Source organism: Emydura macquarii, unplaced genomic scaffold, assembly GCF_026122565.2.
Source record: "Emydura macquarii macquarii isolate MOO-44397 ecotype Brisbane River unplaced genomic scaffold, CSIRO-AGI_Emac_v2 contig_1644, whole genome shotgun sequence".
NCBI classification, from domain to species: Eukaryota; Metazoa; Chordata; order Testudines; family Chelidae; genus Emydura; species Emydura macquarii.
In genome coordinates, this window is record NW_027131781.1 from 27,271,011 (window position 1) to 27,286,082 (window position 15,072).

Genomic DNA, 15,072 nt, shown 5'->3' on the forward strand with positions numbered 1-15,072 from the left:
GACTGCTTTGTAGGAGTTTGTGGCCCAGTTGCCCATTGGACTGCATACTGTCCAATGCCTAGCTCCTAGGAATATAGAGACTTGATTTCTGGGTATTGAAAAATCAAAGTAGAGTGACTGAACCTCATCAATAAGTTGTTTGATGAGATTGACTGACAAGCACCTCCCAAAGTCGTCTCACTAACAGCCCTCCTCACTGAAGAGGGAAATGTCCTTTCCCAGGGCAAAGCTCGGTAACAGGAATCACCTGGTGAAACGTTCCGTTGAAGACTGGGCCGCATGGGATCTCAGCAGGCATGTCAGCTCTGCATTCTCTTCTTTTCTCTCTAGGGTGGAGGGCAGGACCTGGTACACATCCCACAGAGGGCGGCTGTGGATAGCAGCTACTGCTCAAAGACCCTCCCCTCAGGAAATCTCCGAGCTAGAGGCCACCTATCGAATGCTGCTCCGGGAAGGTGAACCTCACTCTAAGTCTTTGTTTTTGGTACACTGAGCCGTGTAATGAGCAGAGTCAGGAAGCAGGTGCTGCTGGGCGGTTATCACTGCTTCTCTCATTAACCTTCCTTTCTCCTTTCAGTTCCCCTCTTCCTTTCTGCATTTCTTCAGCCAAAAGTGTGTCACGGAGGACATCAACCCTGTCAGACGCTTCTGACACTAGTGAATTGCATCATACTTTGACAATACCTTTTAGTTCTTGGTTCAGGCAATAGGACATTGCTAGTGAATGTACATAAGAGCTAGTGCTCCTGTGTGTCTACACTGAAGTTCAAATGCTGTCATTCAATCTGGCCTCCTGGGGGCCAGGAATAAAAAGCTGCAGGTTAGCATGCAGATCTCTCTCTGGTGGGACTGGGTGAGCCTGAGACATCAATCTGATCCAGGCTGCCTGGCCAGGGAGCTGTCGACTGGTGGTGCAGCACCTCTGGGCGTTAGTCAGCCCAAAAGTGATGCCCAGGGATTGCCTCCTCCCTCATCAGAGCAAAGAACTCTGCGTTCACTGTGCATCAGCCACACTGCTCCCCAAATAGCTACAGCAGGGGAGAGATGCCCAAAAGCATGGTGCTGCCATCCCTCACCAGGAGTGAGAGCCCCAAGTCTCAGGCCATCTTGGCTTTTTGAGCTTGTTTGCTTTTAAAGCAGCATGGCCCAGTGGCTGGAGCACTGGACTGGGGCTCAGGAGACCTGAGTTCTATTCCTAGCTCTGCCACTGGCCTGCTGATCAGTCACTTACCTACTGTGTGCCTCAGTTCTCCTATCTGTAACATGGGGATAATGATACTGTTTTCCTTTGTAAAGTGCTTTGAGATCTACAAATGGAAGGTGCTATATAAGAGCTAGATACAAATTTATTCAGGTGACTTTGGCTCGGCTGGCCTCATTAGACAGTTGCCTCCCTTTTGAAAGCACACATGATCAAAAACACGATAGTGTGATCATTGGCAGTTTCTGCTAAAGGGCTGGCACAGGATTGGAGTAATGGGGTGTTGGACATCAGGACTGAAGTGCATTGATGGGGGGTATTGCGAGCTCAGGTCCATTATAGCAGAGGTGTAGCAGGTCTATGGATGCGGGGAAAAGTGGGTGGATATGATACATCTAGTCTTTAGCAAAGCTTTTGATACCGTCTCCCACGGTATTCTTGCCAGCAAGTTAAAGTAGTATGGGTTGGATGAATGGTCTATAAGGTGGATAGAAAGCTGGCTGGATTGTTGGGCTCAACGGGTAGTGATCAACGACTCGATGTCTAGTTGGCAGCCGGTATCAAGTGGAGTGCCCCAGGGTTCAGTGCTGTGACCAGTTTTGTTCAACATTTTCATTAATGATCTGGAGGATGGGGTGGATTGCACCCTCAGCAAGTTCGCAGATGACTCTAAGCTGGGGGGAATGATAGATATGCTGTGGGGTAGGGATAGGATACAGAGTGACCTAGACAAATTGGAGGATTGGGCCAAAAGAAATCTGATGAGATTCAACAAGGACAAGTGCAGAATTCTGCACTTAGGATGGAAGAATCCCATGCACTGCTACAGACTGGGACCGATTGACTAGGCAGTATTTCTGCAGAAAAGGACCTGGGGGTTACTGTGGACAAGAAACTGGATATGCGTCAAATGTGTGACCTGATAGCCAAGAAGACTAACGGCATGTTGGGATGCATTAGTAGGAGCATTGTCAGCAGATTGAAGGAAGTGATTATTCCCCTCTATTCGGCCCTGGTGAGGCCACATCTGGAGTATTGTTTCCAGTTTTGGGCCCTCCGCTACAGAAAGAATGTGGACAAATTGGAGAGAGTTCAGCAGCAGGCAACAAAAATGATTAGGGGGTTGGGGCACAAGACTTATGAGGAGAGACTGAGGGAAGTGGGCTTATTTAGTCTGCAGAAGAGAAGAGTGAGGGGGGATTTGATAGCAGCTTTCAACTACCTGAAGGGGTGGGGGATCCAAAGAGGATGGAACTAGGCTGTTCTCAGTAGTGGAAGGTGACAGAACAAGGAGCAATGGTCTCAAGTTGCAGTGGGGGAGTCTAGGTTGGATATTAAGAAAAAAATTTCACAAGGAGGGTGGTGAAGCACTGGTATGGGTTACCTCAGGAGGTGGTGGAATCTCCATCCTTAGAGGTTTTTAAGGTGCGGCTTGACAAAGCCCTGGCTGGGATGATTTAGTTGGAGTTGGTCCTGCTTTGAGCAGCAGGTGAGACTGGATGACCTCCTGAGGTCCCTTCCAACCCTCATCTTCTATGATAGCAGAGGTGTAGCAGGTCAGTTTTGAGATGTGTTGGCAGAGCCATGCATAGCCTTTGTCTTTATCATCATATATCTGGTTTAACACATTTCTCCAAGACCATGTTTCCTGAGCAGTGCACCATTTGTCCCAAAATATGAAAGGAATTACAGAAAATAAACACTAAATTTTCTTGTGCCTCAAAAAGCATGAACGGGAGAGATGTGCAAATGAGCATGTGTTTCCAATGAAGAGCTTGCTGAGAAACAGGAAGATCACAGAGAGCATGAGCGTGTGTTCAGTCCTTTCCTTTCTCTTGATGCAGATGTGGAATTTCCCAGAGATTATCCTTCTGGGTGCCTCCTGGGCTGTGTGGACTTGACTGACTGCGTGTCACAAGAGCAATTCAAGGAGCAGGTGAGTAAGGAAAACCAGCCTTTCTGAGCTGACTTTTTAACTGTCTACATACAAATCTTTGAATGACCCTGCCTCGTGTCTGTGGATTGATCCATGGGAAAAGAAGGAGAATACTGAAGAGAGAATTTAAATTAAAATCAGGAGACCGCTACCCTTGTGTGCACTGGGAAGAGAACACATTTCAGCAAGAATTTTCCCTAGACCAGTGTGGGACATGGTCTAAGTGCTGGTACAGACCAGACAAAATAGCGTTTTAGCGGCTGCTGGTAGCATGATGGAATACTGGTGGAAGCCAGTCTCCAGCATACCTTTGGAAATGATTTTGGAAGCAGTTTGGTAAAGTCTGCATTATTCTTATTGTATCAAGTCAATGCTGGTTCAGGGGAACCAATGCTGAAAGGTGTTCTTGGCTTTCCTAATGCAGACAAGGCTGTTGTGACAGACGCCGCTCACCCGCGCACCTGGCCACACTCTGCAGATGGCTCTATGAGAAGCACTGCTGTCCTGGATTAAAGCTATACTTTCTGCGTTTCAGCTTTGTTTGACACCAGCTGTATTAAGAGCTCGGAGCTTAAATTTCACACCAATGTGACACGTAATTAAACACCATCTATCTCGTTGATGCTAGCTCCACTGGTCCCTATGAAACAGAATTGATGGGACTGCTATCCCAGTGAAACAGCAGTCACTGCCAATCACTAGCCGTAGGGTAAGTGGATTCTTTGGCAGAGAATCTGATAAAGTGGCTGTCCTGCTGAAGAACGCTTTGGTTAAAGCAGAAAGTACAGTAGCAATGATTTCCTTTGGGCTGTGAAGAAGCAGCAGGTTACAAACCATGTGAGATCATTTCACATGATGGAGAGCTCTGGCCCCACCCCAAGCCCTGTGAGTTTATACGAAGCAGAAGCAGGGAGGGGGGTGGTTGGACACTAAAGATCAAGATGATGTGCTGAATTAGATGGGATTTTTCTTTTTCTCTGTCCCTTTCGCTTTTAGAATTGGGACAGGACTGTTAGAACATGGACAGCAGAGGGCGCCTTGGAACTGAGGTACCAGAAAGGCCACTTCCATGCTATGAACATGCAGCCAGTGTAGAGTGACAGAATCCTAGGAAATGGAGAAGAGAGTAGACTAATTAGATCATCACCTCCATCCCTGGGGCCAGAGCACACTTGTTCCCAACAGTATATTATCCACTGCTCTGTGCAGTCTAGTTTCAAATGAGGACCTTTTTCCTTTTCCAGCTACCCGCAGGAAACTTTCCCCCAGTCTAATCAGTTGCACTGACAGGAAATATGTCCTGATCTCCAGACTACATTGTTTCTTTTTTTAATTGAATCCCATCACTCCTACTTCCACCCCATGGAAACACCCTGGTCAATTCCTCTTCTTCCTTGGTGGTTATTCCCTTTAGGTACATGTAGGCAGTTGTCATCACGCTTCCCTAGTTTTTGTTAACGCAAGCTGCATGTAATTAGCCTTTAATCTCTCCTCATAAATCAATCCCTTCAGATTCTTAGGGCTACTCTACCCTTAAAATTTACAGCAGGCACAGCTGTATTGGTACAACTGTGCCGCTGTAAGTGAGTTTTTGTGGCCGTGTTATGTCGATAGGAGAGAGCTCTCCCGACAGCATAATAAAACCACCTAAACGAGCGGCGGTAGCTATGTCAGTGGGAGAGTGTCTCCTGCCGATATAGCGCTGTCCACGCAGGTGCTTATGCCGGCAAAACTTATGTTACTTAGAGGGGTGTTTTTTCACACCCCTGAGCGAAAAAGGTTTTGCCAGCAGAAGCGCTGCTGTAGACAAGGCCTTAGTCAGCTCTGTTGCTGTCTCATAATTCCCTCCAGTTTGCTGACGTCTTTCTGTTTTGTTGAGACACCAGAATGGAACACATTATTCTAGGAGCAGTCTCGCCAGAGTTGTATCATTTCCTTTCCTCTCCTCTTGGCACTATGATGCATTTACATGTGCAGCCCAAAAATCATACTGGCTTTTTGCTGTTACCATACTGCATTGTAAATATAGAGAGTCTCTACTTTGCCATCTCTTTCAGCATTAATGCTATCCAGGGGTCTCCTTCCCAGTCACTATTTGTGGGTTTGGTATTAATTTTTCCCCATATGTATTGGCTTGAAATTAATTTGAAGATCTGAGTGTGCTCCCACTGAAATCCGTGGTGACCATGTCTGTGCTTTTTGTTACTGCCTCTTTTCAACAATGAGTGCAGCTGAACCAGAGTGAAAACAGTTTGATTGTGATAGATAGGACCAACCCGCACTCAGCACCAGTTCAGAAAGCAGAACCTTCAGAATTGAACCTTGCTGGGAGTAGGGCTCAATCCTGTTTTCTGAACCAGAGCTGCATGTGATGTGGTCTTGTCTACCCTCGTCTATTTTCAACCCAGGTTTAGCAGCACCTGATACTGAAACTAGCTGTTGGCAATAGGTACCTTTCCTAATGCAGATGATCTCTGTTGGCTTCAGTGTAAGTGAGATGGAGCATCTAGTTTTCTGCACACTTGTATTTTTGTCATAAAAGAAGCCCAATGAAAATATTTTAAAAACTGACAATACAGTAAAATAAACAGTGCAAAACTGGCAGCAAAGATCTCTCCATGAGAACAAGACATGCCAGAGCTCTGCTCAAACGTTCTCCTTTGATTATCCCATTCCCTCAGCTCCCATTTGATACTTCTTTCACATTTCCAGGAAACGGAGTAATTACACAGATCCCATGTAACCACATCAGTGGATGATGGACTGTGCTTGAAAATTAAATAGTTGCCCAATATGCACATTGTCTGGTGACGGTGGCCACGTTATTTTTCAACATCCACAAGTTTGTTTTACTTTTGTCGAATCTTTCTAGAGGCAAAGATGATTCTCTCCTGATTTCCAATTCCTTTTGGTTCCTTTGTATTTCTCTGGCCTTGCTCATGCTGACATCTATTCCCAATTTAGTAGCATCTGCAGATTTAATTTCCTTGCTGTTTGCTTCCTCTGTCAGGTTATTAATGAAGTTTAGTAAAACTGGCCCCAGCTCCAACGTCCACGATGCCCTGCTGCTGTTTTTTACTCAGCAACATCATTTCATGTTTAGATTGCAGTTTTACTCAGAAGGCTAAGTCAGAATTGAACCCCCGTTGTGCTGAACAAATATGTGCGTAGAGATGGCCTTGCCTCAGAGTGCTGTCAGTTAATGGTGTGCTGGGGGGGTGGGCTGTGAGGAAGAAAGATGGTCTTGAAGTTAAAATCACCACTGACCTGCATTCAGGTGACATAGACTCTCAGCCCACTTGTGCTCCTGACATGCTGCAAGTCATTTAACCTCTCAGTGCCCGTTTCGCCGTCTGTAAGATGGAAGGCTGATGTCATTGGTAAGAGGCTCATCGCAATCCTTGTGTAGGAGTACAAAGGATTATCGTCAGATACAACATCCCCCTGACACGAATGGTCTGAGTTGCACTGGCAACAGCAGAGGGAAGCTAAAACTCTTTCCTTCACTCAGCCTGGTTACTCATCTGCTCTGCTGCTCAGACAGCCCAAGATGTGGCAGGCTTAACTCTGAGTGTCTGGGCTATGCTGATTTTTTTTTTTTTTTAATGCTGATCTCTATCTTCTTGGAGTGTGCTCTGGATTCACTTTCTTTCATTAATGGGAGCTTCAACAAATGGAAATTCAACTCCCAATGGTCCCTTTGCTGTGCTAACGGTGATCAGAAAACCTTTGCCCTGCCAAGAGCAGAGTTAAGAGGCTGCTTTTCCCTGCTCCAGGTTGACCTCACCGACACCTCAAGCAGAGCAGAGAGCTGCCTTCCTTTTCCTGCATGAGGTGTTAGTGAACTCATCAGCTCACTGGGGAAACACAGAATGCTACAGTCAGGCCTTGGCAGGGAAATAAAGAACCAGACGATTTATGGGTCTTCTTTAAAATGCACTGAGGTCTCTTCATGTTCTGTTGGTGGCTTGAGATTTGAAACAGCTTTTATTTTAATTACAAAAAAGCATTTTCATGTCAGATATTTAAGTATTTCTAAATGGGTTTGAAAATGGGTGTGTATTTCTGCATCTACAGATAGATCATGTTTGAAAGGAAAAAGGAATTTATTTTTCACATGTGAGTGAAAAATCATCCACCACTTTAAATCTGTGTAAGGGGGCTTCTCTAAATTCTTGTGCCCATAGGTCAAATGTGTCTTTTCAGTATGCTTCACTTTTCATGTGAATGTAAACTGAGTTCTAAAAGTCCAAAGTAAAAGTCACACTGATGCAGTATTGCCAACCCCAAGTGTTCAACAATCAGTTTTAAAACAAACAAACAAACGAGTAAATTTGGAGTCTTTATTTGCCTTCTGGGTTTTGAGCCTTTAGGGCACACTTCAGGGTATGTTTTCAAGTCTTTCTCTGTCGTCATGAATGTCATTCACGTCTTTATTTAAAAAAAACCCTCAGATTCTCATTCAGTTACCTGACTCTAAGAGCTAGGTCTTTAAGAATAACACTAAATACTGTGAGACTCATGATAAAATTGTGTGAGTTGGCAGCATTTCAGAGGAGTTATCCTGGGAGATCTGCAAAGACCCTCTCACGTTTCAGTTTCTAACTCTGGAAAAGTTTCCTGACACAGGGTGCAAACAAGAGAGTTATGTGTGTGCGTGGCAGGAGCAACCCACATGTGAGAACATCTGTCTATTGTTGAGAGTCTAACTTATGTGGGAGTGGGAAATCCATCTTGGACAAGGAATGTCCATGTGATCTGTGTTTTGAAGAAGGAGTAATGAAATTTTGTTTCTCACTGTGGCAGTTAACACCTTCTACTTCCTGACTCTTTCAGCTGCCAAGTTGTACACATCTACCATGAAAAAGGTCTCCACGAGCGTTTGATGTTTGTTTGGAGCTTGACTAGCATGGGCAGAAAGTAGTGTTACAATTTTAGCCAGCATCAATGCCCTTCTAACTCAGGGGCCCACAAAATTAGCAGTGTCTGAATCCGGATTGATCACCTGTAATCTAATTCCAGACCTGGTTGTACTAGATCTAATTCTGGCTTGCAGAGCTCTACAGACACTGCAAAGAGCATGTTTATACCAACCATCCTGTTTGAGATTTCTCAATGTACTTTTCCAGGCAGTAGAGTCCTCCCCCAGGGTCTTGTTTATTTGTGGCAAAGCAGAGCAAATTAGGGATTCAGTTCTTTTGGATTTTAGTCCTCCAGGGCCTTTAGAATTTTTTCTTATCCAAAGCTCTCTGGTTTTCAAAACAGCCTGTTCTGATGCTTTAGCTGCCCAGCATAAGCCAGCAGATATAAAAAAATGTATTGCTCAATCTGTTAAGATGCAGGAGAAATTGCCAATTGATGATTAATTTAGGAACACATTAACATGCCAAAAGGAACTGAATGTTGGTTTTACAGCATTTGATAGAGGCTAGCATGCCCTCTTCTCTGGTTTCAAAGACCCAGGGGAAGAACTGAAGCTAAGACCAAAGCATATAGCTTAATTAATGGTGATTGTAGATTTAGCCTTTGCTACTATTTTAGAAAACTAGTCAGTGGTTTGGGACTTAACTTTGCTCTCAAACACAGTCCACACTCTATAGAGAGTTGAAATTCACCTCCTTCCTGGTATTTGATTTTACTAATCCTGAAGGCAAGGATAAGATAACAAAATTCAACTCTAACCTTCCCAGGTTTGGGTGCTCCTAAAGTTCCTCCCTCCAGACTGCTCAGCCCTCATCCTAGATCTTCAATTTCTAGAGATCCAGTTCCCTTATTCCAGGGTGGGGTAATGAATCATCTGCTCTAGTGAATCATTAAATGTATAAAGTTTGCGGACGATATCAAGATGGGAAGGGTTGCAAGTGCTTTGGAGAATAGGATTAAAATTCAAAATGATCTGGACAAATCGGAAAAATGGTCTGAAGTAAGTAGGCTGAAATTCAATAAGTACAAAGGCATAGTACTCCTTTTAGGAAGGAACAATCAATTGCATACATAAAAAATGGGAAATGACTGCCTAGGAAGGAGTACTGCGGAAAGTGATCTGGGACTTATAGTGGATTGCAAGTTAAATATGAGTCAACAGTATAATATTGTTGCCAAAAAAAAAAAAAGCAAACCTCATTCTGGTGTGTATTAGCAGGAGTGTTGTAAGCAAGACACAAGAAGTAATTCTTCCGCTCTATTCCATGCTGATAAGGCCTCAGCTGAGTACGGTGTCCAGTTCTGGGTGCCACATTTCAAGAAAGATGTGGACAAACTGGAGAGAGTCCAGAGAAGAGCAACAAAAATGATTAAAGGTCTAGAAAACATGACCTGTGAGAGAAGATTGAAAAAATTGGGTTTGTTTAGTCTGGAGAAGAGAAAACTGAGGGGGGACATAACAATTTTCAAGGACATAAAAGATTGTTACAAGGAGGAGGGAGAAAAAATGTTCTTGTTAATCTCTGAGGACAGGACAAGAAGCTGCAGCAAGGGCAATTTAGGCTGGACATTAGGAAAAACTTCTTGTCAGGACAGCTGAACACTGGAACAAATTGCCTAGGGAGGCTGTGGAACCTCCATCATTGGAGGTTTATAAGGACAAGTTAGACAAAGACCATCCCTGACAGGTGTAGTTATTACATAGTCTTGTCTTCAGTGCAGGCAACTGGAGTAAATGACCTCTTGAGGTCCCTTCTAGTCCTACACTTCTCTGATTAGCACCCACTTAGCATCCCACAGCAGGTGCAGCGGGCGAGAAGTTGGGTTGTTTCAGGCAAATGTTGCTGGCTTGCTGCGAGGTCCCGCTAAAGACTTCGGGCCCAAAGAATAAACTCTCCCCACTGACATGGATTTAAATGGCTAGGGAATTACCCAGAAGTGAAAATTATCGTGTGTGTGAGAGAGAAATAGTTTAGCTGTTACTCAATACATTTAATATAGTTAGAATACTAATGTGCAAAGACTGCACGTACTTACATATGCTTTAATCACCATGTAATTACCACATTTCATAGCCCCAAACGGGATAATCTTTCGAAATCCATTCATAAAAATATCCTAATTCCACCAATACATCCCACTATGAGACTCGGTGGAACTCTGATACAATTTAATCAACAATATCTAAAACAAACAGCAGGCATCCACCAATTTGCTTTCATTATAGAGCAACCCTAGGGGTCAAAGCCAAGGCTGGCTGGGTAGGGTGATATAGTGAGTGATGAAATTTACCGGAACAGGGAGTTGGTTGGATACCTTAATTGTTAATTTCTAGCCAAGGGTCTTCTTTTAAAGGAGCGGAATTTTTGTAAATAATGTGTAGGATTGTTTCCGGCATTAACTGGACTCTGCTGAATCACTTTTTCCCTTAACCCTTTGCTAACCTGATTGTTGGTAGGTGAATTATTAATTAATCAATAATCATTTATAAAAGGACTTTATTATGTCGACAGAAAAACTCCCACAGTGCTATCCTGAGTTGCTAAGATAGAAGCAAGCAGTCTTTCTCCCACCACTCCAGTTGTCTGTTTTCTTCCTGCTCTCATCTTTTATCTGGCCATGAGAAAGGATGGCAACGGGGCTGCCTTCGCAGATGACGTTAGTCCTGTCCCCAGATCCCTTGGAACAGGAAAGCATATGAAATGTGTCTTTCAGCTGACTCCATTATACTGGTGAATGTTTTTCCAGTTCCACCCAGTTGGTCGTCAGTCATCCTATAAATGTGTCAAACCCATCCAAATGCAGTTTGCTTGGCTCACCGCAGGCAGGTGTTTTTCCAGGTAGGGGTTAGAGCCGCTGAAGGCCTTCATGACACTTGGCAGGGGTGAGCCTGAGTGTTGGGGAAGCAAAGGATGATGGCTCATGTTCCAGTCTGCTGGCACCATTGAATCCTCCAAACCTTCTGAGAACTGAGCGGTGTTGGATTGTGCAGCATTTTAAAATCAAATGCCGTTCAATAGTTTAAAGGTGAATCCACATTTTGAAGCCCCATTCCTATTAAATCATAATTACTTCCCTCTGCCCCTTGCACTGCCAAGCTGCAGCCTGTCATGCAGGTCTGGGCTGGGAACTCTGATGCAGAGAACACCCCAAGAACGTAGTAGTACCAGACTGGGATAGGCCATCCTGGAGAGAATCCAGCAGTGCCCCACGCCTGTTCTCTCTATTGCCTGTGGATCTGGTTGTGTTCCGGAATAGCAGAATACTGCACAGGCGGGCAGAGCTCAAAGCGACACCTGAGGGGCATTGTTATGGGGAGCAGGGGAAATGAAGGCAGCCTAGCAAAGCTCCTTGCGCAGCCCCAGGAAAAGAGCCTATGCTCCTTGCCAGCACATTATCCGCCAGCAGCAGATGTAAGCTCTCAAAAACAGCAGGGAGGATGTTGACTGCAACAATGCATCAAGGCTGCGGTTTGTAACCTCAGTAGTAAGGCAGTTAACTTTTTTTTTTTTTTAACAAAGACATTTTGATTGCCAAATCCATAACCATTAGCAGCTGTGGGTTTGAGCTGTTCTTTCCTCACACGTTGCAGTCTAGACCTAACAGGCTTTCAAACAAAAGTTTGGCTTGACAGCTTTTGTTTTTGTTTTTTTGTCATCTTCCTTTTCCCTCTGCCAATCCTGTCAAACTGAGTGGAATATCACTCATTAGCAGCTTCCTAGCCCAGCCTGCCCCAGCACTGCACTGAAGCAGTCTCCTGCCCACTCCCCGGCAGCCATATGGCTAATGCAGTGGCTTTGGACAGTTATCTGGGTTCTCGGTCCCAAGGAGGTGGTAAATGGGGCATCCCTGGAAGTTTGCCTCTCCATCAGGGATGTTGTATGGGGAAGCCCTCTGCTCATCACAACCAGTAGACTTGCTGGGGAATTGAGAAACTGGAGAAGATAGTAATGGATGAAAACGGCAGTCAGAGCAAGAACATCTCTGAAGATGCAAGGCTCCAGTATCCCCAACGAAAGGCTGTGTTGTGAGAGAAATCAATGTCTCAGGTGTAACGGTTTCCACTCCCCTAACAACTGCAATCTAGCATGCTAAAAATACTTTACAAAGGTGGGAAACTGAGGCAAGGAGAGGTGACGTGCCTTGCGCAAGGTGTCTTGGTGAGTCAGTTGCAGTAACCATAGTAAACCTGGGTCTCCTGACTCAATCCATGGCTATAACCACTAGGCACTTTGTCTTCTTTGGTGGATAGATATCCCAGCCTGTAGGAGCATCCCCTGCAATGGTTCAGGAAGGGACTGTTGGGTAGGAGAGAAGGTCTGAGAACCTGGAAAGGGCAGCTTCCATTCAAAGGGATAATTAACGTACTTAAAAGCAAATGGGACCCAAGACAATGCTTTAGTGTGGTTCTGCCCTGGAAAGTGACTAAAAACGGCCCCACCCTCATTGACAGACCTGCTCTCTGTGTGCATTCAGCGTCGGAGCTGCTGGCTTGGAGTCAAAGGGTTTTCCCTTTGGTCTAAATACCCTCTGAAGCTCTGCAGTGCCAAGCCTGGCCCAGGCACCATGAAGTTGAGTTGAGTTCCAGCTGCTGGATCACATTCTGCCTTCAGTTACACCTGGACAACCCAGTGGAGGACGTTGGTGTCGCTGAGGGGATACTCTGGCTGACAGAATCTTGATGACTGCTGCTTAGGTATGAGTCAGAAAGATCCCAGCACTTCTCTGAGCCCAGGCGGACTTTGTACCACTTGCAGTTAGAGAAACACACCTTACTGGTAAAACGGAGCACATCTCCTCCCTGAAGTCATTGAGATGAGACCAGAACCCCAGGATGCTATTCTTAGCTTTGCTTTTCAGACTAGAGCTTCTCTAGAAACTCCCGAAGACAGTATCAAGGACAGGGGATTTTCAAGATCTCAGAGAAAAGCAATGTTGGAAACTCTGCAGCCAGGAAGAGGATGTTACAGTCATGTGCAATGCGTGGAAGAGGAACCTGGTTAGATTGCATGTTTTAAGGAGCCTGATTTGCCAAAGGAATAATCTGAACATTCTAGCGTTCTGTGTATGGATTCTTTGGGATAAGAAGCATCTGGCACCATTTCTCCTGCTTCCAGGTCCCACAGCTAACAAAACTAGGGAGGATTGTTCTGAAAATGGCGCTTTAAAGTTGAAGCGCGATCAGGCAAAATGACATTGACATACACACAAAATGGATGATCGTTGTCACATTTGTATCCCGTTTTGCCATGTTGTTGTTCTAGCACCATTATTTTACATGGCACAAGTCCTGCCCTGGAAAGTAACAGGGGACCAGCAGAGGAACACAGCACATACAGATAAAACAAACACTGACGAATGACTCTGGATTTCACAGGTGTGGAAGGTCGCTCAGTGGCACAGCTGGGAATAGAACTGGGATCTCCCACGCTAACCACTAGACTGTACTGAAGTTATTGCTTGCTGCCTGTGTGTTTTTGCCTCAGTCCTGACCTTCTGGAGTGCTAAAAAGCAAGGGATCCAGCTAAGCATTGGTGTAATTTTGCCGGTCTCTAGTTCCCTGGGCTGCCTCTCAGCCATTGGTCGCGTTTGTGCCGGCGTGGGACGGCAGGTTGCGAGTGTTGGCATAAATGCCGCTGTTTGGCTGCGGCTCCCATGCTGCTTGCCAGAAACTGCTGACTTTTCTTTTCTCTTTTGAATACCGCTACAGCAACATTTTCTAGCTGGATGGTGAGCAATTTCCCTCAGGAGAGGAGGAGAAAATGGCTGTTTAGTAGTTAATTACCTGTTATGTTAGTCTGACAGCCATGAAGCTTATGAGGCATGAAAGAAGAGTGAATCCGCCTTTCCCACAAATCACACTGAAAACTGGGTGAAGTAAGTTGCCCAGCGGCCAAGCACACTCCCAGACCTCCCCCAGCCGTCCTCTGCCACAAGCCTGCCATTCAGCCCTTGCATTCCTCTCTCAGGGAACGCTTTGCTTCCCAGCCTCCTGACTCAGGGACAGCCAAGTGGCTTCTGGTAACTCTTGGAGCCAGCACCATGGGGCATGGGGTGTCTCTGCCTGCCGCGGAAGGCTGATTTATTGACACACACGGGCCCAGCCGCAGCAGCCCTGCACTCTTTCTGAGGGGCTGAATCTCTGCCAAGAGTTGTTTGAAATGGATTTCATGGTGAGAAATAACCCAGCTCTGTTATCAGCACATGAGCTCTGCTTGCCTTTATTCCTTCCAGGCAGCTTTGCTTTCTGGCGCAGCCTCTTTTATTTTGAGACGCTGAGGGAGGAGATGAATCCTAGGCCTCGAAATGGCCTCCTCCTGTATCAGCAGCGGGTGACAGAGTTTAGGTTTGTTTCTCATTCTGGGCCCGGATGAGGAAAGCTGTCAGCGACGTTCAGCTGTTTCCATCATTAACTGAACAGAATGCCCCATCCCCTCGATGTGCCCCGCTTTCTTTGGTACGCCAGGGCGCGCAAACTGGCTGCTTTGGCAACTTGCCAGGAGCCTGAGGGCCATCCGTAACATCCATAAAATGGAACAGATGGCAGCGGCTCTCAGAGACTACAGGTCCCGACGTGCAGTTCTCCATCTTGATTCAATCGGCTTGGGACCCGCACGCGCTGCAGGCTGCGCCTCCATGTTAAAGATGAGTGGTGATTGAGGGCAGGCTGCACTGCAGAGCCCTGTAGACCGGTCTTTGAAGCAGGGACAGGAAAGGAACGGGGTTTATTAACACATTATACCTAGGTCTTTGCTGGGGCATTTGTTTATTTGCTTCTGCATTCCTGTCTGCAGACCTCAGGCAGACCGAAAGAAAAGCCTGAACGATCACTAGTAAAACTGCTTGGGAAAGTTTTTGCTCCCTGCTTTGTTCTCTGGCAACTCTGCAAGTCTATCATGACTTGTGCCTTTGTTTTCTGATAGGATTCCCCCACCCCAGGTCTCTTTCTGTTATGATTTTTGCCCTCCTAGCACTTTTCTTTCCTTGATTGTTTCAGTTCCGCTCTCCTTGG

At 45.6% G+C, this 15,072-nt stretch overlaps 1 protein-coding gene across 4 annotated transcripts in view; it reads left to right on the forward strand.

Annotated features, from left to right (window-relative positions):
• The window catches only part of TRIP4 (thyroid hormone receptor interactor 4), a 50,739-nt gene that overhangs the window by 23,333 nt on the left and 12,334 nt on the right, over nt 1-15,072 (forward strand). The window contains exons 10-13 of one of the 4 annotated variants that reach the window (XR_010921344.1): nt 331-455; nt 3,046-3,137; nt 3,562-3,732; nt 4,134-4,173. Coding sequence is in view for 2 of the 4 variants with exons in the window: in XM_067556027.1 (XP_067412128.1) it covers nt 331-455; nt 3,046-3,137; nt 3,562-3,576 (232 nt within the window). In the remaining 2 variants the exon portion in view is untranslated. Of the gene's footprint in view, nt 1-330; nt 456-3,045; nt 3,138-3,561; nt 3,746-4,133; nt 4,187-15,072 lie in introns of those variants that run through there. The other 3 variants (XR_010921343.1, XM_067556027.1, XM_067556026.1) reach the window with 3 other exon arrangements.